This window comes from Filicampus tigris, chromosome 4 (genome assembly GCF_054856515.1).
Source record: "Filicampus tigris isolate MCC_2025a chromosome 4, RoL_Ftig_1.0, whole genome shotgun sequence".
Taxonomy (NCBI): Eukaryota; Metazoa; Chordata; class Actinopteri; order Syngnathiformes; family Syngnathidae; genus Filicampus; species Filicampus tigris.
This window is the reverse complement of record NC_141220.1, coordinates 7478092-7502285: the sequence shown is the minus strand read 5'-3', so window position 1 is coordinate 7502285 and position 24194 is coordinate 7478092. Positions and strand designations below refer to the sequence as shown.

Here is a 24194-nt window from a genome sequence, read left to right as displayed (position 1 = left end):
CGCTACTTGAGCCCTGAGCAACTGTGATGTCATTTTCAATTGACAGACGTGACAAAATGGCTGCCCCCGAAGATGGCTAAAAACCGGTGGATTAACTCTTATTCCACAAACGCAGTATTTATCAGAATGCCTTGTTTCAACTAGAGGCCCTGCATAGAACATAGCCTAGTCTTGAAAAAAATATACGTTTGGGTTGACTTCCTGTTTAAGGAGGGTATGTTTGGAAAAATCTCAAAATAGACATTTTTGATCAAACCATCTATTTTTGTCAATAACTCAAAAAATAATCTCTGCGACATACGGCTGATTTTGTGCAAACATCACATATTCTGAAAGAGACATAAAATCTAAAATAATTTTAGAACATAAATAATACAGTACAGTATAATCAGAATCCAGTGTGTAGTCCACATTATGAAAAGCAGTGGTAACCTGAATATTCCTGACAAACAAAATAGAAAACATGGACTATGACAATTCACCCCAATTGCCTCGAGAACATGAGGTCAGGTTTTCAACATCTGTGGGGTTAATTCCTGAAATTACAAACAGTAGAGTGTTGATATTAATAATCCCTGATTTAGTGATTTTCAGTTATTTTATCGGTATCTTGTTGGATATTAAACACAAATTAAGAATTCAGATATATCTAAACTTACGGTATTACATTTTAAAACTGGGCCCAACTGATTGTGACACCAATCTTGCTAATGCATAGTGTCAAAATCAACACAAATGTAAAAGGCCACAGAAAATTCCAACTATAATTTGCGGGTAGTGAAGGTGGTGAAACACAGGATAAAAAATGTGCGAAAACAATGGGCTTCCTGAATTAAAAGCTATAATTTGAATGACAAATATACATACTGCACTGTATTTCCATATACCTTGCTTTGCCTCCTTGATACAATAACCACATATTGATGTCTTGGCTTCTTGGACAGATAAGAATATGCATTTATCCATAAACATTCTGACATCAACTGTATAAAACTCATTTAAAACTGATTGAATTAAAAAAAAAAAAAAGTAACAATAAGCACTTGTGCAGCAGCCATTTGAATACATAGCTAATTAGATAATACTAGTCATGTAGGTAAGAGTTGTAAAAATGGCTGCTGTGTCTTTCCAGTTGGCAGTGTGGCATGTACACGCAAGCATTCTGGAGGGAAAAAACCAAAGCAGCACAAATATAATTTGAACAGCAAACCAGAGAGAGAGTTTTTCTGTATGTTGGAGAGGCCAGGGTGGGGATGCAAACTTCTCGCAGTCTAGAAAAGCACCTTCTTGATGTACGCCAGAGTGGAGACGTTGAGCAGCATGTTGACGTGCTCGTTCCCGGGAAGCTCTTGCAAGGTCACCGGATGTTTCTGCTGCCCAGCCCAACGTTTGCACTGGGTGGCGCTCAGCAGGTTGACCGTCCCATCGCCGTCGCCCATCACCACGGTGGGATCCACGTCGGGGAACTTGGAAGTGTACTGAAAGGCTTCCGACGTGGGAATGCCAGAGCCGTACAAGCAGTGGACGGCCACGCCAGGCGGCGTGAGGTCAAAGAGCAGAGACTCTGTGTTCTGACGCATCAGCCAGCCATCCTCGAAGCCAAGGTCAAAGTATAGCCGCTTGTAGTCCATCACGGTATAGTTGGTCGTCGGGGTCTGGACCAAAACCTACACAGACAGAGTATTAGTTTGCTTGATGCTTTCTCTGATGAAGACCTCCAGAATTTTCACGACGTCATCGTCTAGACAGGTTTTTGTTTCCTCTGAAGGGGAAAATGTAGAAAATATACATACGATTATTTTCTGACCATAAGGCACACTTAAAATGGTTACAATTTTCACATAAAAATCGGCATAAAATCCTTACAATTTTCTCATAAAAATCAACAGTGCCTTGTAACACGGTGCGCCCTATGTATGGATCAATTTCCCCTTTTCAGTTTGTCGTCTTTAATTCCAATTCCTTCCTATTTCGTTCACGTTGTCATTCTCATCTGCATCAACGGATATGAGAATTAGAGCTACTTCCTGCTTTCGTGTCTAAGAATCATGGAAATTGTAGTCTTGCTAGCCTAATACGAGCTATTTCTGTCTGCAAGTTACAACGTGGGACAATATCATTGTGGTCTTTGTGGCAGAGGGGTAAACAAAGTGAAATTATTTTCTTTTTACTTGTTTGCGTTCTCATTCTCATCCGCATCCGCATGTAATCGCGAGCGAGCATCAGTTTTCGTCAAACCAGAACTAGAGCTACTTCCGGCTTTTGTAGCTAAGAATAGTCCTGCTAGTCTAATGCTACAATTGCCGGTTCGGTCCAATGCAAGCTGAACTTTTCAGGTGGCGCATTTCCAATATTACAACGTAGGACGGGATCGGTGCAAGGCTTCCAATAGCTGCTGGGACCGAGCAAAAAATGGTGGCTAATGGTGGGTGCATTGACTTGTTTACAGCTGTTCAACTGTCAACGAAGATAGTACATAGCATTAGCCAAGGTAATAATGCAACCACCGGTCACCAGCGATGTTCAAACTTTTTTTTTTCGATCCCCTCCTCTCCTCCGCTCGAAGCAATCCCTGTGTAGTTGCGTGAGCGAACAGAAGCAAGAGACACACAGAGCTATCTGATATTTTTGACCGGTCTGAACCTCACATAATACCTCTAAATCTATCAAATAAACATATAGTTAGTATAGTGCAATTAGAATAAATTATTTAAAATACTATGCTTCACAATAATAATGCACCTTTTAATCTGGTGGGTCGTATAAATTTTTTTTTTCTTTTTTAATAGACCCGTTCATTGATATTGTGCCTATTAATATGGTCCATAAAATACGGTCCACAGGGTGAACTGCTTCATCCACGGGTTATAATGAATGCTATTATTGTTTTTATGGCCATTTGCTCTTATGCACTACGCCCTGGGCTGTGCTTCCGCAATTAAAAGTAGACAGTTGAGTCAATGTTACAACATTGTCACGCAAGTGTGGTGAGTTCTTTGGAGTTTTAATAATGAAAGATATGCTGGGGCGCGCACACACACACACACACAGACACAGACACACACACATATACCATATCTTTAGGCCAAGTGTGGGAGTAGGGAAGGAGCCAAGAGGTGGACACGGCCGTACGTTGCTGAGAGCGGATCTTCAGTGGTCTGATGACTGGGATGCCGTTATTGTCACCTGAAACAAACAGAAGCCACAATCCAGATTTAAAGAACTGGAAGTAGGTAGATAGGAACAAAACTCATATAGGAACAAAACTAGGGGAAATTCTATTTTGTTGCTTAGTCAAACACTGTGGTGTACTGATCATCTGATCAGAGGTGGGTGGAGTAGCCAAAAATTTTACTCAAGTAAAAGTACTGTTACTTCAGAATCATATGACTCAAGTAGAAGTAAAAAGTAGTCATCCAAATAATTACTTGAGTAAAAGTTAAAAAGTACTTGGTGAAACGACTACTCAAGTACTGAGTAACTGTAGCAACGCCTCTTTTTTTTTTTCCAAAACAACCATTCAGACGAAAATTCAAAATAATCATCTTCAGGCAAATTAAAGTCCATCCAATCAATAAATGGAATTACATTAAAATAAAGAACAGCTTAAAATAATCTTAAAGTAAATTCAAGTACTTTAATAAACAATAAAATAATAATAATGGTATAAATAAAAGAAATAAATTAAGCACAAGTAGCACAAAATTTCAGCCGCTGTACGTTTTTTAACAGGCTCCGCAGGCAGAACAAGGTAGCCCATGAAATCGTATAAACTGTGTGTGTGTGCGTATGTACGTGACAAAACATGCAAAACAATTGTTTTTCCCAAAGAATCACCTCAGTGATGTCAAGTACATGTAACTCATTACTACCCACCTCTGCATCTGATAACAGCCATTTCAATGACTATTAATAATAATATAAATAAAAATGTATGTATAATTTTTTTTCTCATAAACATGCAAACATATTTACCAATTACACATCACATCAGTGAACACTGCAAATACACTCTTGAGCATGTCTTAAATGCTGCCAATGACGATTTTGTACAAACAACCAAATAATTGAGTCGGATGCGCAAAGCTATTTTCTCTCAGTAGCGAGCGAGCTGAAAGAAGAGAAGTAATAGGCTGGAAGACCGACAACTTGAAAACTGGCGCTAAGGATTAGACGAGGATTAATTCATCACAAAGCCTTATCTAGTATAACCACTAATAATTTGATTTGTAGCAATTGTTTACTCTGGTCGTGGTATCGTTGTAGTCTGGTACCACTCAAAAAAAAAAAAAAAGAATCGTGCAGGGTTTCTTCTCTCACCAGAGGTGATCACACGTAGTGTCTTGGCCACACCGGCCCACGGCGCTCCCAGAGCGACGAACGCTTCAATATATTTGTCTTTCCAGGCTTGTGTCTGCTGGTTGAGAAAGTACAACGTGTACATGTTGCCCATACTGTGGGCAATCACAACCACGGGCCGGCCCGCACTATTTGCCATCTCCTCGATCATATGCTGTAATGCCAGGAAGTACTCCTTGTTCTCGTCTGTGAAGAAAGCAACAAGGCATCTCAACGAGTCAAAATGGAGAAGCCGATGGGACAATCCGCTCGCCAAAGGGATCTGAGCAAAGTTGTGTGCGTGCGTTCTGCTTACTGGGTGCTTTTCTCCAATCATAGGGAGCTCCTCTTACATCGTCCCCCCGAGTGTAGCCCCAGTCCACCAATGCCTGTACGATATTGAAGAAATACATACCTAAAAGGCAGACAAGCGCACAAGCTGGTTTTAGTGGCATGGAAGCATTGGCAGCTTTCCAGAGCATTTTTCTCCATGTTTTCCTAGGCGGATAAGAGCTAAGTTCATCTAGACACAGTGAGCTACTCCGAAGTGAAGATGATCTTTCTTGGTTTAATAGCCAGAGTGACACTGTTTTATTGAAGCATCAACAAAAGATAATTGATATTCTCCATGGTTTGAATAAAAGAGACCTTGGCAGAACCACACGATATTGAACAAATGTTTTGGGTTAATAAGCATAGCATGCATAGAGAATATCCTGAATGATCCTGTGGTATTTGGTGTGTTTACATCGAGTCTTCCTTCACAGGCTGCTCAAACGACGACGAGTTCTGTAATAAGATCACATATCATTATGTGTGTGTGTGTGTGCGCGTGTGTGTTCAACACGAGTGATTGACACCACTTTTGTTCAGAGCGAATGACAGAACATGATATAGCTTTTCTTTTTTGTAGTCCAGGCATCCATTTTATATACGGCGTACCCTCACTAGACCCCCGATTGAATGGTAATTGGTGTACAGTAGATGTAATGATGATTGTGGCCGTTGACCACTGTAAGCTAACTTTCATCATTCCACACTCACCAACACTGCGTTTACTGGGGTCCAGATACTCCACCGAGTACGTCTGGCCAAATCCCGGCACACTGATGTTCACTCCGGGTGGTGACGAGGTGGTGTGTGTGGTCCTGTTGTAGATCAGCCTACACACACACACAGTGTCATAAGGAGACCCCGACATAGGTGTTAGTTCTGCTTCTGTGGAACAAGACTTACACAAAAAACTGGTTTACTGCACTTCCGTCATCTTGTGTGACAACAACTACATTACACATGTTTCCTAATTTATTGCAAGATTGTTTCCTATTGCTATTTTCGATGGCTCCCTCTGCCAACGCACCTGATCCGAATGATCATGATCAGGCTTCTCAGAGCTTGTTGATGAGCTGAGCCACTTTGTGGAGCATACACCTTGGCCAAGGCTGAACTAGATAGAGCATTGTGAATGTTATTTGTTAATTAGCAGGCTAGCTTCTGGTTTATGGGGAACGTTTAACAGAAATATTGTCATCGTCTGTCTTGAGTTTGGTTTTAGACTAGTTTGGTGTTTTTCCTTGTGTTCCTTGGTCTGTCTCTCGTTAGGTTATTGAGTCCACCTGTGCTCATCACCCCAGGTCCTGGTGTTAGCCAATCTCTGTGATTTGTAAAAATACTTAATATTGCACTTCATTTTTGCCTCCTGCCTCCCTGCGTTTGGGTCCACCTCCACACCAAATGTGACAAATGTGTTGACATTATAACCCTGGAGAGTGGACTGTTTCTTGGAAGCCATTCTGACCGAAAATAAACATACCGTTTCTCTGTGTCGAAGAAGCTAGAAATGCCTTAAAATATCTGCACTGTTGAACATACCTATCATATGTAAGTTGAGACACACACTTCTGCTTTTCTGCTATTAAATTTGTCTTAACATTTTGACAGGGCACATACCATCCACAACAATTTGAGCACCTGTGCAATCTAATGAGATAAAATACATGACGATGCAAAATTCTGCTTACAAGGATAATAATGCTCCATTTTGATTGAGTCAGAGGAGTGTTTTGTCAGGACATTGTCAATGGGCTTTTACTTCACAGCGGTGTCACACTGCACTGTGTCATACGGGTGGCTTATTATATATATTTTTATATGTCATATTTTGACCATCGGGTAACTAGAAATCTATGTACCGGTACTATTCGGACTACTACCACAATAATAAACCTGTTGTTAGGAGTACATCTTATTCAATCAAAACTCAACATTAGCTTTGTAAAAGCAGAATATTTGATGTGGCTCTAGTACTGGATAGTAGATTTCACAAGTCACAGTCATTTTTTTCCCCTGTGAAGATAAATACAACAATCATAAACTGCTTAATTCGAGTAAAATATTAGAGGAGTTTCTCAATTTACTAAGAGAGCGGTTGCATCAGTTTTCTTGTTTTTGTCGACGCACTCCCAAGTGTTAAGGATTACCACAACATTTGTTTACACCGCCTCTCATTGGGAAAACTGACCTTTGGAAGGATATACACAGTAGAGATGGATAACGGTTCAAGGAGACAGGGCACATCGTATAGACAACTATTTACACTCATGATGAAACCAATTTAGAGACTACAACAACTCCACTTCGTTGTATGAAAAGCGCGGTGCAACTGGTTAGGCTTTACAGTTCCAACCTGTACCATGGTGAGCTGAGCTGAACTGCATTAAAATTTAAATCTATTTAAAATTACTTCAGCCATCATCAGGAGGAAGTGGCAAAACCTCAATCCAAACTGTTTTTTACATTTTGTCTTTTTTTTTTTTTTTAATTTACAATTTGCTTGAGCGGCGGAGTATCTGAAGTTGACTCAATTCCAATTTAGACTCAAAACACAAAGCAAACTGCACAAGTGACTGAGAGGCTGTACGCGAACAACTCATAATTCAGGGCGCTTGCAAGTCAAGGTACCATTGTACTGCTAATGCACAGTGAATACAAAACCAAGAAATTAGGAAGTTAAAGTATTGATGACATCTTTGATTAACGGGTGTCATACCTTATGTTGTCCATCCAGCAGTCAATGGCAACAGGCACTAGCTGTTCCAGGTTGAGCCACAAAGTGAAGAAGGTGTCTGTCTTCTTGTAACAAATGTAATGAACCACACTGGGTTTATCCAGCTTTGCCTCCAACTGGTTTCCTAGGTCCCCCGGAACTGCAATCAGCCAAAAGACACATATACATACATATACAGTGGGTACGGAAAGTATTCAGCCCCCTTGAAATTTTTCATTTTGTGTCATTGCAGCCATTTGCCAAAATCAAGAAAGTTCATTTTCATTCTCATTAATGTACACTGAGCACCCCATCTTGACAGAAAAAAAAAAATCTGAAATGCAGAAATTTTAGCAAATTTATTAAAAAAGAAAAACTGAAATATCATATGGTCAAAGTATACACACCCTGACACATTTTATTGAGTACAAGCACCCTTTTGAACAAGTACAGCCATGAGTCTTCTTGGCTGTTTTTCACACCTGGATTTGGGGATGCCCTACCATTCTTCCTTGCAGATCTTCTCCAGTTGTGTCAGGTTGGATGAGCACTTGAGCACTCTGGAAGAGGTTTTCCCTCCAGGATATCTCTGTACTTGGCCACTTTCATCTTTCCTTCAATTGCAACCAGTCGTCCTGTCCCTGTAGCTGAAAACCACCCCCACAACATGATGCTCCCACCACCATATTTCACTGCAGGGATTGGGTGTGCCTGGGTTTCTCCACACATACTGCTTAGAATCAACAACAAAAAGTTTGATCTTGGTATCATTGAACCAGAGTATCTTGTTTCTAATAGTCTGGGAGTCCTTCATGTGTTTTTGGTAAACGATATGCGGGCGAGGCTTCCGTCGGGCCACTCTGCCATAAAGCCCCGACTGGTGGAGGGCTGCAGTGATAGTTGACTGTGGAACTTTCTCCCATCTTCCTACTGCGTCTCTGGAGCTCAGCCACAGTGATCTTTGGGTTCTCCTTTATTTCTCTCACCAAGGCTCTTCTCCCATGATTGCTCAATTTAATTCAATTGGACGGCCAGGTTTAGGAAGAGATGCGGTCGTCCCAAACTTCTTCCATTTGAGGATTATGGAGGCCACTGTGCTCTTAGGAACCTCGAGTGCTGCAGAAATTCTTTTGTAACCATGGCCAGATCTGTGCCTTGACACAATTCTGTCTCTGATCATTTCCTTCGACCTCATGATTCTCATTTGCGCTGACGTTTACTGTGAGCTGATAGATGTGTGCCTTTCTTAATCAAGTCCAATCAGTTTAATTAAACACAGCTGGACTCAAATAAAGGGACAGAACCATTTCAAGGAGGATCAGAAAAAATGGAGAGCATGTGAGTTAAATATGAAGTGTTTTTTTGACAAAGGGCCTGAATACTTATGACCAGATATTTCAGTTTTTCGTTTTTCATAAACTGGCAAATAAAAATTATATTTGTTTTTTTTCTGTCAAGATGGGGTGCTGAGTGTATATTAACAAGGATTAAAATTTACTTTGGGGATTTTGGCCAATGGCTGCGCGATAACACAGAAAAATACATTTCAAAGGGTCTGAACACTTTGTGTTGACTATTACGTGTATTGGTGCGGCACAATAAAACTGGATAGGTCCTTGATAGTTTTAGACTCTGTTGAACAACTACAATACATTTAGCATATTAGTCTATTAAAAGCAAATCAAAATTCCACAGTAAACACTAAAATGCCAGACAATGGAAGATCTTTGTGCACAGCAAAATTATATTGAGAAAAAAAATAGAAAAAGCTCAAACCTTCAGACTACATAGTTTAGAAATCGTGATCTTTTTTATAAACTTGAGGTCAGGCATACACTTGTTATTGCTGCTATTCCCAGGCCTGCTCAATGTCCTTTTTAAATCTCAAGTGTGAAGTAATTTCCGAAAATGGCAAATGAAGTCCAAGTAAATTAAACATCCTACAAAAAATAAACCATGAAAAAATCATTTCTATGTCGTATATTTGACAAAGTAATCGTTTTCAATCAAAATATGGTATTTTCAAAATGATATGTCAATGGTTGGGAATCTCTTTGCCTCAATCACTGCTTCAATGCGCCAAGGCACTGATTAAATCAGCGTGTGACGTTGCCTGGGAGTTGTGGAAGCCCAGATTTCCTTGATGCTTGCTGTCAGCTCAAGTCAAATCACATCAAGTTTATTTATATAGACCTTAATCACAGAAAAGTCACAGTTGACGACATCCCCTGATCTTAACCCCCAGGAGGGCAAGGGTAAAAAAACATCTGGGGAAAATTGAGCTCCTCAATTGTTTTTGGATCTGGTGGCTCTTATGTCAAGGACATATCATGATTATAGTGACCAAAATGATCAAGGTTATCCGTATTTGTCAAAAGGAAGCAACAAGTTTTATTTTGAATACAAAAAAATATAACCTCTGCCCCTTTTCACATTTGAAACTGCACATCAGCAAGCAAAATTCATTTTCACGCATATTTAAGATCTTGTCTAGCATTGACGTACAATTTAGGGAGATGCTCAAAAAAATTGACGTGTACCTGCCTGTATTTTATCTATAGCTGCTGTTTTTATTGTGCAACGTGTTGTTTTGGATGTCTTCAGCTAGATCGATGTCTGAGTTCACATTGACAATTGACGGCCTTGAGTCCACGTGGCCATTTTGCCTCAAACACAAAACATTGATCTTCATTTTTCAACAGTTAGCTAAAAATGTGTGACTCCGTCACACATATTTTTTCTTCATCATCAACGGGAGTTTGGTTTGAGTCAAAAAAGAAAAACAATGAGAGAAAGTATGCTGAAATATTCCAAAACTAACCCATACACATTAAGGTATGTAGATGATTGCTCCTACTATGTGCTTGTCAGAATGTGTACAAGCAGCCACAAACTATTATCCTGACCTCATGTCAACAGAATAAGTACGCACAAGTCAGATAAGGTTTCCACAAACTCAACCGCATTTGATTAAGTGGGTCAGGGGGACAAAGAGAACAGAGTGGTGACGGCGTTTAAATTGGATTACTGTATGAACCTGTAATTGAGTGGGAAAAAAAATCACATGATGTGTTGTGCAGATAAATGAAGGGATTGGCTCAACTTTCATTGAAGAGTATGATTGGCTGCATAAACGCAGTCTTGTGATAGGACCGTAAACAGTCGCATGTAGAGGAATAAATCAATGCACAAGATGTCATATTATACCTTTTGACCTTTAGGTACTTTGTTTTATACACTTCGTAATGCTATGAAATGCACGTACATGTTTAAAGTAATCAATCAGTCGATGTTATTTGGAGTTAAGTATTTAGAAAATGACTCGGGTCACAATTCTTTATGGTGCAAATATAATTTAAAACGTACATTGGGTTAACAACGAGTTGCACTGGCGGTTTCAACTTAGTTTACTATACCTTTTATATCACTAACCTAAATTGATTTGCCTGTGCTTGCGGGATCACAGAATGTTGAGTTTTAGAAGAGGACAGACGTGAAATTTATCCTCATATTAAAGTCACCCCTCAGTCGTTCGCCAAAGACTTTCCCATCTCACATCGTTCGTCAAGTGTTGACATTTAATGTTGGCGTAAACAAAGCCAATGTAAAGCAAAGACAACACGGGAAGTAAACATTACTTACCGAGGACCACGGGGGGTCGCGGGGACTGGCACTGCTTGTTGCCCCCACATTTTTCCACAGGTTTGCCGGAGCTCCTTCCAGAAAACAGCCACAATAACAACGTAACTGTGAGAAGCGAGAAGGCGGCTACCCGCTGTCGACCCCCCATGACTTCCGATGTCTCATAGCCGAAAAGCCGTTTAGCTTTTGTGCTAAGATGTCATACGACGGACTGTCTCGTATGTTGAGCCTTTAATAGTTGACGACTTGACGTTGTTTGCGTGGAACGAAGATGATGATGACTTGGTCACGAGGTTCAAAGCAGCACGCAGAACAATCTAACCTGGTAACGCAACTTCAGTCAAGGCTGAAGTAAACGAGCTCAGAGAAGTCGAACGGGGAAAAACTGCGCATCAAAACGCCGCCTTTCGTTCGATCCCAGGAATACACATACTAATGACAACACGCTGGGTTTACAGTGGATGAGTGTATTGGTGCGGCACAATAAAACTGCTTGGGTTCTTGTTAGTTTTAGACACTGTTGAACAACTACAACACATTTAGCATATTAAATTATTAAAAGCAAATCAAAATTCCACGGTAAACACTAAAATGCCAGACAAAGGAAGATCTTTGTGCACAACAAAATTGTTATGTTGAGAAAAAAAAATAGAAAAAGATCAAACCTTCAGAGTACATAGTTTAGAAATCATGATGGTTTTTTTATAAACTTGAGGTCAGGCATACACACTTGTTATTGCTGCTATTACCAGACCTGCTGCATGTCCTTTTTAAAGCCCAAGTGTGAAGTAATTTCAGAAAATGCCAAATGAAGTCCAAGTAAAGTAATTAAACATCCTACAAAAAAATAGACCATGAAAAAATTCATTTCGATTTCTTATATTTGACAAAGTAATCGTTTTTCCGAAGTGAGATCCTGGCGAGCGCCAACACGGAAGTCAAACGTCACGTCAAGACATCAACGGCAGTGCGCAACATGGAAAGTGTACAAGCCAGTCAGAATTTGACACGGAAAGCAATATTTTAAACTAATCTGAGGTGGTCCAGGTGTTTGATGAGTTGGAGGAAGAGGTTTTTGGCATGATGTATGTTAGGACATACATGCACAAGCCAGAAGCTCAGGCAAGGAAAGTGTTGTGCCCAAACGACAGATGTTCTGAATTTCCTTCCAACCCATCGAGATGTCCTACCAATGCTCAGTGCGCTTGCACGAGCATGCGCACAACGCCGATAAGTGTTTTTGTGGGAATTTTAGAACTTTTTCTCCTACCTGTCGTACATTCGGTTAAAAGCGGCGAGTACTTACTACTTCCGTTTTTATTGAGTCTTATTTTACTTATTCATTGCCTCAACAATACTTTCGTGATTTCCGTCATAGCTTTTAAGCATTGTGTGTTTTCTTGTAGTAGCCTTTGAGCATATAGTATCCACACTCATCACGCAGTGTATGTATACTGTACTACACTCAAATTGACTGGACGTACTACCTGCTTTCACCTCTGTGTGAGTAATTTCTTAAGGGATTTTTTTTTAAGTTCTACCTATCAGTCTGCATCTGACAAAACAAGCTGATCGCGCACGGTAGTATTTTGGCTGTCAATTTAGTCTTCATTATAAGTTTTCCAAAGGGCAGCCTACTCTGCCACAATGTGGCTGTCAAATCAGCCTTCGGTAGGAAGTTTAGACAATGTAGGACAATTTGGCAGAACAACGGACATGGAGCGGAGACAAGACCCAGATTGGAAGAGTCGTAAATTATAGGCTACAGTCATTAAGACAAGCGTTATTGTTTGAAATTTGATGTTGTGCCGTGCTGTAAATTTGTAAAATGTACACATGATGAGATAAATTACTTGGTCTATTTATTCTGCTAGCACTGAGAGCACACGTCATAGTGGGTCGGATTGTCAAATTAGCGTTATTTCTTGTCACATTGTGAGTCACAAATAAGGTACCGTATATTTAATCACTTATAAAATGCAAGTGAATTCAGATTGACTTGATTGGCAGTTTTCCAAGAGGACATGGTGTGTTCATTCCTCAACAAAGTCATGCCGTAGTCGGTAGAGCGTTTGCTGCGGTGGTGCTTGCAGCTTTTTCCCCCTTTGAGTCACGAGTTCGAATACCGCTCTCTACCTTTATATTCATATTTTTTACTATGTTTCCAAATCCATGCAGCCAGTCGGAAGTTGTAAACAAGTCGTTTTGTTTCAAGTGTATATTGCAGAATTGAACAGGTATGCAATTGAAAAGTTTGCTTGTAACGAATCTGCAGACAAGAAAAAATAAAATTACTGGACTGGCATTGCCTAAACGGCCACCGCAGGAATCGGGAGCCAGTAAATGTGAAAGCCAGTTGAACCGTAACACCAGCGTGAAAACCATTTTCTTTGCGAGAATGAAACGAGTCCAATACGTGCCCTATAATCTTTTGGCTGCTCAAACAACTGTTGGCCTGAATGTGAACAATGCATCGCCACACAGCCCCGAGGCATTTCGCCTGAAAACGTGATAACGGCAAAGAGCAGTTAACGGGACCTTCAACAATGAAGTACAATGGGTGACTGGCGACTCGATCTCTTCAGCTGAAGATTACCGAACGTTTGCATTTTCATTGTTAAGCGCGTTGCTATGGGTCTAATTATGAATCTGGGTGGGTTGCATATCATTAAAAACTAACTTAAGTATGCCTAAAATAGTTTTAGCCGTTAGTATTACTCTCAAGACAGTTGGCCAAGTTTACTTCACACTTGGTCTTTATTGTACTTCAAAATGCTGTTTGCTATATCTGCCCAGACCTGACATCAACTTCTTTAGGGATCTCTGATTTCCCCTCTAAGATTTGCTGTATTTGATTCAGCACCTTTTCATTGAATACAATATCTAGGTGTGGCAAACCCCGGTATTCTGTAACATGCACAGGCTTCTCCTGCTGTCCCACCCAATTTTTGCAAAGACTCATGCTTCGGCTGCTCACGGTGTCATCCCCATCGTCGTAAACAAAGTGTATGGGGTCTGCGTTGGGAAACCCCTCGTCGTAAATATGAGTGACTGGAGTAGGTAGTCCAATGCCGTACATACACCACACCTCAACACCAGGTGGGCGGAGATCAGCAGTCAGGTTCTTCGTGTCTTCTCCCATGTACCTGAAACCAACCCAATGCAAGTCAGATCTGATGTGGAGGATTCTATTTTTCCACTAAAAAAAATTTCCATTGGAGGAATGTGTCAAGGCATGACCAAATTAAGATGAGAGTATTTCATAATACAAATGAATATGAAATCAATTTGGGTCTGCAAAACATCTGAACTGGATAAAGCCAAAACTAAACTAAAAATATCCTGTAATTTTACAGTATGAATTTACCAGCCGTCAACAAAATTGATGTCTTGGAAGAAGCGCTGAAAGTCTTGTCTGGTGTAGTTGAAATTTGGTGTCGATAAGAAGATGTGGTCCTTTGGCCACGCCTTCTCTGTTGGCAGCATCCAGGGATTTGTCGTCGTCATCCTTTGCTCCTCTCGGATCTTGATGTTGGAAATCATTGGGATGCCGTCATTTTCACCTAAACAAAAAACATCAAGAACAGAGTCTTTCATGCAGAACCAGTATTCCACTATAACACAGGCCAATGATTCACAATCACGATACAGCAGCACATTAGTGTGCTGTGAGAAAAATGGTAATTTACCACACTGTACCTTTCTTCATCTATATACGCCAGTGACGTGAACAATTAAATGCTCTTTCACTCGACTAGCAGAAGGTACAGAATTACTTGTGTATCAAAGATTTGTATAAATTTTTTTCAGTGTTGTGAATGACATTCTAATGGAAAATATGTGCTTTAAGTGAATAAAGGTTGAGAAACACTAACATGCCATGCCATATAGTACCGTACCTGATGCCATGACTCTCAGTACTTTAACAGCGCCCCCCCAAGGAGCCGCGAGGGAAATGAAGCCCCGAATGTACTTGTCCTTCCAGTCCTGAGGCTGATGGTTGAGGAAGTAGAGGACGTAGTGGCAGCCCATGCTGTGTCCCAGCAAGTAAACAGGCTGTTGGTATTGCTCGTACATTTGTTCCACCAACTCCTGCAACTTCATTAGATACTCTGTATTCTCGTCTGTCGGGGGGCAAGGAAAGGACATCACTGTCAAAGGAACTCCTGTTTTCTATAGAAACTGGGTAACCAATAAAATTTCAAATGATGTGGATTATGCTGAAGGGGAAGTCAACCCAAACATATTTTTTTCAAGAATATGTTCTATGCAGGCCCTCTAGTCGAAACATGGCATTCTGATAAATACTGCGTTTGCGGAATATGAGTTGAGCAGTAAAATCCACCCATTTTGTCACTTGCTGTCGACTGAAAATGACATCACAGTTGCTCAGGTAACGACCAATAACGGCCCAGCTTCAAAAAAACAGGTGAGCCGTGATTGGTCGTTAACTGAGCAACTGTGATGTCATTTTCAGTCAACAGAAGTGACAAAATGGCTGCCCCCTGAGATGGCTAAAAACGGGTGGATTAACTCTTATTGCACAAATGCAGTGTTTGGACTAGTGGAGGCACATAGAACATATTATTGCAAATATTTTTTGGTGCTTGACTTCCGCTTTAAAAGTCTGACAATTTCCTTAAAACTCTTCATCCTGTTCAAATTTGACCTGTTTTGACAAGTGACAGAAGAAATTTAACAACCAAAACAAAAACAATTCTTTCTCAATTACATTTGATGACTTTTCCTAAAGTGACCCAAAATGCACACACAAAATACAAATCCTACAAAGTTCATGATTTACCAGTGTGTGCGTTGAATCGGTAAATGGTGGAAACTACTAGAGATGGAGGGATATAGGATATTTTTTTCAGGGCCGACACTGATACCGATTAGTAATAGTCAAGGAGGCCCATAAATGATATTTGGAGCCGATATTAATTTTCGGTAAAAGCGTAAATAGTGAGGTCAAAATTTAAATGTCTTTAAGCATATTTTCTTAGATGACAGACATGTTTGTTTTAAAATTATAAATTCTTCATGGAGCGCCCAGGGTCACTAGCAAGTCTTAAAAAGTTAAATGGTACTGTTCACAGGACAGTTTGTAACAATCCCGGGAAATGTCTGTATTACCACCACATTTGTACAAATTCCCGCAGAAACATGTGAAGGTTGATCTTATTAAGGGGGTGTTCTTGAAACACAGAGAGTAAAACATTGTAAGAATGAGCATACAAATTAAACATAAGGAAGAAAAGTCATGCAGAGGTCAGAGGGTCTCTTGATAGAGGCATGAGATCTGCATCTGCAAAAAGACACTTTCTCTTTCCTCTGAAAAACTGATAAGGATCTATCATCCATTTATTATACGTTTTGAAATGATCTGTGAGCCTACTTCATATTTTGATATACAGTACGTAAACAATGATTATTGGGATATTTTTTGCCCTGGCCAAAATGACAAGGAACAAACTATGTGTGCATAGAAAATAAAGAGTAGATAAGGGTTTGAGCAAATTATGTTTCTTTCTCGTATTAAGACTTCCAAATACAAGAATAAAAAATAACACCGTTTCAAACATCTATATTCTCTGTGGATAATCTTTTTATATCCCACATTTACTCCATATAGTGCAGTGTAGTGCGTAATGTTTTGACCACTTACTAGGAGTTAATCTCCAGTCATACGGTGCTCCACGGACACTCTCATTCCGAGTGTAGCCAATATTGACTAAATGCTGCACCATAGTGTGGAAATAACCTGCAAAACACAGAGCACACTCAGTCGCTACAAGTTTACCTTTTATGCAAATACACCTTAATCACGCAGTTTTATTTCAAGGTAATGCACACAATCCATACATTTCTTTTTCAACCCGTACAGTTTACAGAATTGAACCTTTTTAACCTCAATATAAATGTTGAGATTTGTTGTACAGATGTATTACTGTCATGGAAATGTTATATTTGTCCTATTTATTCCTTATAAGCATCCACAATTTGACCAACAGATGTAAGTATCTCACCAGCCAATTTGTTATCGTCAAGAAACTCAATGGGATAGGTTTGTCCAAACCCTGGCACCCGCACCTGCACCCCTGGCGAGTTGAATGACCGTCTTGCTGTCCTGTTGTAAACAAGTCTGAACACAGACATTTGTTTTTGACTATTTGAAAACTCACACAAAAATGAATCCAGCAGTAAAAAACACATGTGGAAAAGTCTTCCGGGGTTAAAACTTGGGGAGCAGCAAAGAACAGCACCATCAAATATTTTCCAACAGCATTGATCACCTGACTTGAGTCAAAGCTTCTGATCAACAATATTTTCCGTGTCTGTGAGCGCAGAATGGATGGAACGCAAATTAGTGAGTGTTACCTAATGTTATCGATCCAGCAGTCGACGCCAATAGGCATGAACATGTTGAGGTCAATCCACAAGGGGAACCAGTGATCGGTTTTCTTGTAGCACATCCAGTGGACCAGCTGTGGCTTGTCTATCTTAGCTTCCAGACGGTTGCCCAAGTTTCCTGGAACTGCAAAAACAAGTGAGAAATGAGCATAGAAAACTGCCAAAAGTGGAAACACAAGACCCTTTGAGAACCCAATAATATTTCTCTTGTTGAGAGTGCAATCGAAAATGTACAAGAGATACGAAGTAAATGCACAACTGTAGTTTTAAGATACATCCATCAGTTGAACATTGGGCATAACAGTACATTGTAGTCTACGCATTAAAACAAGTACATATTTAATAACTAATGTCATTCTTTTAGTTTAAACCCTTATTTCCACATGTAAATGAACAGCCCGTTCACAAGCATAGAGTTAGTGTGTGGGTTTGTTTTACTAGACAAACAGCCTTGTGGGCCCCAAGCTCACAACTCTTACCTCTGGCACACTACCACCCACATAATGTCCACAAGGTTCCTTTAGAATCTAATCTGAATAGTTTACAGTGGGACCTCCAAAGTGGAACACCCAACATCTAGTACTATTTACAGTTCAAACAAAATGTTCTGGAAAAATCTTCAGATTCATAGACTTGTGCGTCTTAAGGGTCTTTCATTTTTTCTATATATTCCTTGGAGAGACAGACATGCATTACTTCCAGCAATACCTACAAACGTAAAGGCCTACTGCAAGCATGATATGTTAATATGGAGAAAAAAAACAACAACAAAAATCAACGTGGCGGGAGGAATCTCACACAAGCATGGGGAGAACACAATAAACATTCAATTAATTGATTATCCATCGATGCGTTCTGTGTACCGCTTATCGTCACTAGGGTTGGGGAATAAATTGTAATCCTCTCATCCTAATAATGTTGCAGTAGCTCCCTGCGTTCCTGCCTCACTTCCTGTTTTCTGCCTGCTCTCTGTCTAGTGCAGGTGTGTCCAAACTTTTTGCAAAGAAGGCCAGATTTGGTGTGGTGAAAATGTGTGGGGGCCGACCATACAAATTTTCAGTTGCTTAAATTTTTCATGGCATTCGTTACCAGTCACCTTGTCGCAGTTTGCGTGTTTTGTCTGGTAGTGACACTTGATACTGAATTCCTTGATAACAGTCAGTTTCTTAGCGAACTAGGGAGACACAATTGTGTTTTATTTCAGTGAAAAAAAAAATCTCCCAATTGCCACTTGTCCTGGAAGCAATGACAAGTCTTGTCAACTTTCTTTTTCTTCACTACAGTCTCTCAGAAATTGTCTGGAAAGGGCCACACAAAGGTCATGTAGCAAGCTGTTCATGCTAACACCTAATATGACATTGAGAGTGGTGTGTTTGGAGAAGAAGGGCGAGCTCAGAGTGTATTTCCAAGAGCACCTTAGAGTAATATAAAAAATATATACATAATTTTAAAACATGTGTATGTTCTACTGTGGTCAACAGTACTGACGGGCCGCACATTATTAATTTTAAGCCAGAGGGTGCGAGCCGGTGGAAACTTGAACACGGGCCGCATTTGGCCCCCGGGCCGAGCTTTGGACATACCTGGTCAAGTGGCTATTCAAGGGAGACAGGGAATGAGCCTTTCCATGACAATAACAAAAATCAGCAAGAAATTGAGATCACCAACCCATATAAAACTCATCAACTCAGTTAGAAACATAGTTCCTTGACACCAAGAGGCCACAAGAAGGTGGCAAAGCACTATATTTGTCTAAATGAACCTCCCAGCTGAGATCTTGGTGGATATATTGCGATCTTGGGGCTGATAAGGTAGAAAAACAGGGACATTTAAGACATGAGGCAATGGGAACCACGGGTCATTAGCACTAGCCGCAAGGTATATTAATACAAAAGGACAATTTAGAGACTTCAGTGAAGCTACTAGACAACTTTTTAGCATGTGGGAGCAAGCCAGAGAAACTGGAGAAAACACACCCAAGAACGGGCGATGCAAGTTAGTAGGCCTAAATGGAGGAAACTATTTTGAGTGAAGAAAAATATTCTTTCCTTATTTACTGCGCCAATTTATCAAAATGAGCACTACTGACAGTTAAAGTGCATTTTTACTTTCATTAACCCTAGAACACTAATGTTAAAATTACATACAGCATCGTTACGTTTGGTACATTTAACCCGATATATCCCGGATAAAATACAGTTTTCGTCAATTTATGTCAAAGAACTGGATGCCAAATTGGAAGTTATCTTTTTTAATTTCCCAATACAAAATATCACATTTTTAAAAAATTGTGTGGGTAAAAATCACCCCCGTTAGTGTTCTAGGGTTAAGTACATTTCAGAGTCCCATTCTTTTCAGGTAAAGGTAAACTTACCAATGATGAGTGGAGGTGTGATGTTGCTATGGTTTTGAGCTTTCGAATCGGGAGGGAAGACAACATTGAGGATCCAAAAACATGAGGTGTGATGAAGCCCCAGCAAAAATCCAAGAGTCAGCAAAGGCCAGCATTGTCCTGAAGAACCCATCGTTCTTTTCGTGTCCTTTCTGCCTGCTGCAGTGTTGGACGATGTTTCCTTTCGGGCTTGGCAACACTGCTGGCGCAGCCTTGGTCAACAACAACAACAACAACAACAAAGGGGGGGTGTTAAAAAAACAATTGTGCAAAGTTAATATAAGAACGGTAATTTTGCGAACAGATCGAAGTGAAATAAACCAAACTTTGCCAGCAGCCCTTGACTGTTGTAAAACTCCGACAAATCTGGTTTGAAGGGTGGATGATGAATTAAACTGGCTATCAGCCCACGCACACTAAATCACCACACACACGCACGTGCGCGCATACAACACCACACCCCACCCCACCCCCAATACACGCACACCAAGGACAAATGAACTGCTTCAGTGCCCTATTGATTTTCAACTATTTATTTACGCGACAGATTATTGACCGTGTGGGCTCTGACGAGATTATAGGAAAGGAAACATAATTGTTTACGTTCGTCATTGTACTGCAGTTTACACAATTTGAATTAACTTACTGGATGTGGAAGACGCAGTAACGTGAGGGAGGTGACTCGCGTGGCTTGCGCTCCGCTTGGTAGAATGAGTCCAAATGACAGTAGAGTAGATAAACCCTAACGATTTTCCGAGCAGCTGCTGTTGCCTTCAGGGTACTCCCAAAATTTCTGCTTTCTACTCCCCAAATTTCTGTTTTCATCATGTTCGTGAGTGAACGTGGGATAACAGTAATAGCCTATATTCATATGATTCAACAGGATATTTTATTATGTGATACAAAGCGTAGTTGATGCGCAATAATTTAGACACTTGCTCATATATATTTTACTACAGTTTGAGTTTCACAGTACATGGCGTTTCATGACCGTCCACTCTCTTTGAATTACTCAAACACATTTTCATCCCGCTTTTTCTTTACTGCTTTGGCCTTTGAAATAATGCTTGATAATAACTTTCACCTCCTTGAAACTGACCCCCTTCTGCGCTACCCCGTTGATTGCACCAACGCACAGACGCACACGTTAACTTCGGGGTTACTAAAGGCCAGGGCAATAATTTATGGTTTATGTTCGGCCATTTTTAGTAGGCTCTATATGGCGACTCTTGGATATCTTAATGTGAATTTTTGTCATAACAATCAAAAATATAGTGGCAAAATTCATAAAAGTTATTTTTAAATACATTTTTGACACACAAAAAATAACTTCATCGTATCAAGTATCTCCCTAATAAATATATCCAGATGTGAACATGTCTATTAGGGAGTCAAAGTATCATCAACAAAAAAGGTTCCCCGAATGTTGAACAAACAAGCGTTAAGTACCGTGGTTTATTTTGTGACTTTCTAAAAGCTGGAAAATGATTGGATATTACTTTGAACCTGCGACTGGTGGCGCTGTCTCAACAACAAGAAAAGAAAGAAAAAGAAAAAAAAAAAAGTTGACGTCCGGGTACAAATGTTGGGCGGGACATCATAGACAGAAACATACATCCCACTTTGTGTACTGACTTTACGTCAATATTGCCACCATATTGGATGTGGCAAAATGCCTCATTCAGTTCACTCGTTGCTTGGAGATGTACCAACAATTTTATGTACCACTCAAACATGGATCTCGCATGATTGACTGAACAGTTTTTGAGTGAATCAGCCACTATAACACTATCTTGAAAACTACTAACACCAATTTGCTGGATTTGTGACAAATACAAAGAAGAACTAACTAATTTTCTCCAGTGATTGTGATTAATAGATAAATTAACAAAAATCATTGAATGTAAAAACAACTTATCAATATCCAATAAATGTGAATTTCACTGCTCTTTATTCAGAAAACTCGCATGTTAAATCTGAGCTCTTATAGACAGATTAAATCTCTAATATTTCAATGTTTATCATCACATTTGAAAAACACATACACCACTTTAGTTTGGCATGGGTGTTGACAGACAGTTACCAATGAACGTAACACTGTTACTATGATTATGCATGATAAATATTGAAATATATTGGTCATTCCTGAATTGGATGACAATTTAGGGCTCACCATTATTAAAATGTAACCATTGATTTTCACGGTGGCAGCACGGTGGTCGACTGGTCAGCACAGTGCAGCGGTCGTGGGTTCGTATCGAGCCCCGGCCTTCCTGTGTGGAGTTTTCATGTTGTACCCGTGCCTGTGTGGGTTTTCTCCGGGTACTCCGGTTTCCTCCCACATTCCCAAAACATGCTTGGTAGGTTGATTGGACACTCTAAATTGCCCCTAGGTGTGATTGTGAGTGTGAATGTTTGTTTGTCTCTGTGTGCCCTGCAATTGGCTGGCAACTAATTCAGAGTGTCCCCTGCCTACTGCTTATTGACAGCTAGGCTCCAGCACTCCCGCGACCCTTGTGAGGATAAGCGGTATAGATAATTGATAGATGGATGTTGCATAAAGACAGACAAATTTCATTGGAATAATAATTCAATATAATTTTTTATTTTGATCTATTACTGCAACAGAGTTGCAAATCAATTTTACTTTTCTTTTGTCTTTGTCCTAGTGTATGTTAGCTATATTATACTCTTATGCTAATTAGTCAAGAATAAACTTAGCAATATAGTAAAAATAATGATAATACAAAAAAAATTCTTGTCTTTCTCATGAATGCGAGTAAGAGGGTTGCATTGTTTGGAATTACACAGCAGTTATTAGTCCCTCCATGAGTCATCACCTTACCGTGGTGGAGGGTTTGTGTGTCCCAATGAGCCTCAGAGCCAAATTGACTGAGAGGGTAGCCTCCCTCTACCTTAGGGTGGGGGGACAGGTCCTGATTGTTGTTTGTGCACTAAATAACAGGTCAGAGTACCCACCCTTTTTGGAGTCATTGGAGGGTGCGCTGGAGAGCGCTCCCCTTGGGGACTCCATCGTTCTGCTGGGGGACTTCAATGCATAGGTGGGCAAAGACAGTGAGACCTAGAGGGACTTGCTTGGGAGGAATGAGGCTTCGGTGGTCGCTGAGGCAAACATTTGGGCATGGGAGTTCAGCGAGGACATCGAAAATGACTTCCCGACGGCTTCGAGGAAATTCTGTTCCACCATCCGGCATCTCATGAGAGGTAAGCAGTGCGCCATTAACAAACACTATGTATAATGGAGATGCGATGCTGCTGAGCTCAACTCGGGAAGTTGTGAGTCGGTGGGGAGAATACTTCGAAGGCCTCCTAAATTCCAGCGACACACCTTCCATTTTGGAAGCCTGGAGACTCCGAGGTGGGCTCACCTATCTTGTTGAAGTAACCGAGGAAGTTAAAAAGCTCCTCAGTGGTAAAGCCCCATGGGTGGATGAGATCCGCTCGGAGTTCCTAAAGGCTCTTGATGTTGTGGTGCTGTCCTGGTTGACACGCCTCTACAAAATTGCATGGACATCAGGGACCAGTTCCTCTGGATTGGCAGACCGGAGTGGTGGTCTCTCTTTTGAAAAAGGGGGACCACAGGGTATGTTCCAATTACAGAGGAATCACACTCCTCAGCCTCCCTGGTACGGTCTATTCAGGGGTGCTGGAGAGGAGGGTCCGTCGGGGGGTCCAATCTCAGATTGATGTGGACTAATGTATCAGTCTGTCGTGGTGAAGAAAGATTTATCAGTCGATCTATGTTGCTACCCTCACCAATGGTTACGAGCTGTGCGTGATGACCAAAAGGACAAGGTCCCGGACACAAGTGGCCGAAATGGGTTTGCTCCACAGGATCTCCCTTAGAGATAGGGTGAGAAGCTCGGTCATCCGGGAGGGACTCGCTGCTCGTCCACGTTGAGACGAGCCAGATGAGGTGACTTGAACACCTGATTAGCATGCCTCCCTTATGAGGTGTTCCGGGCATGTCCCACGGACACACTGGAGAGACTATGTCTCCCGGGTGGCCTGGGAACGTCTGTGGATCCCTTTGGAAGAATTGGAAGACGTGGCTGGGAAGAGGGAAGTCTGGGCTTCCCTGCTGAAGCTGCTACCCCCGCGACCAGACCTCAGATTAGCGACAGATAATGGATGGGTGGATAGTTATTAAATATATTATTGTGTTTGTGCATATGTGTGTGCGCGTGCCCGCGCGCGTGTGTGTGCGCGGGTGAATGTGAGGTACAGTATTACTTTTGGGCACTTTGTTGGACCTGCAGTTAAGATCTTCCCCATTCAATATGGCGGACTCGTTGACGTATAGCGGCAACAGGGAAACTGCATTTAATAAGGCCTTATGTGTCT

At 40.8% G+C, this 24194-nt stretch overlaps 2 protein-coding genes across 4 annotated transcripts; both read right to left on the bottom strand.

Moving 5' to 3' along the window:
- Positions 1 to 243: 243 nt before the first annotated feature.
- On the bottom strand, positions 244 to 11739 carry pla2g15 (phospholipase A2, group XV). Of its 2 annotated transcripts, XM_086028331.1 has the most exons (7): positions 11027 to 11739; positions 7388 to 7544; positions 5383 to 5501; positions 4655 to 4753; positions 4321 to 4545; positions 3074 to 3186; positions 244 to 1667 (listed from the first exon to the last, which is right to left on the bottom strand). In XM_086028331.1, the coding sequence occupies exons 1-7, from the start codon at positions 11172 to 11174 to the stop codon at positions 1272 to 1274; spliced, it is 1257 nt and encodes a 418-aa protein (XP_085884457.1). In that variant the 5' UTR covers positions 11175 to 11739; the 3' UTR covers positions 244 to 1271. The 2 variants fall into 2 exon arrangements, with proteins under 2 accessions (XP_085884457.1, XP_085884458.1); XM_086028332.1 differs by lacking the exons at positions 7388 to 7544; positions 11027 to 11739 and adding an exon at positions 5575 to 5901.
- A 2025-nt stretch (positions 11740 to 13764) lies between these two features.
- lcat (lecithin-cholesterol acyltransferase) lies at positions 13765 to 20627 on the bottom strand. 2 transcript variants are annotated; one of them, XM_086028329.1, is made up of 8 exons: positions 20476 to 20627; positions 19812 to 20041; positions 17405 to 17561; positions 17053 to 17168; positions 16692 to 16787; positions 14926 to 15150; positions 14394 to 14589; positions 13765 to 14172 (listed from the first exon to the last, which is right to left on the bottom strand). In XM_086028329.1, the coding sequence occupies exons 2-8, from the start codon at positions 19960 to 19962 to the stop codon at positions 13809 to 13811; spliced, it is 1305 nt and encodes a 434-aa protein (XP_085884455.1). In that variant the 5' UTR covers positions 19963 to 20041; positions 20476 to 20627; the 3' UTR covers positions 13765 to 13808. The 2 variants fall into 2 exon arrangements, with proteins under 2 accessions (XP_085884455.1, XP_085884456.1); XM_086028330.1 differs by lacking the exon at positions 20476 to 20627 and adding an exon at positions 20156 to 20306.
- Between the last annotated feature and the right edge of the window lie 3567 nt (positions 20628 to 24194).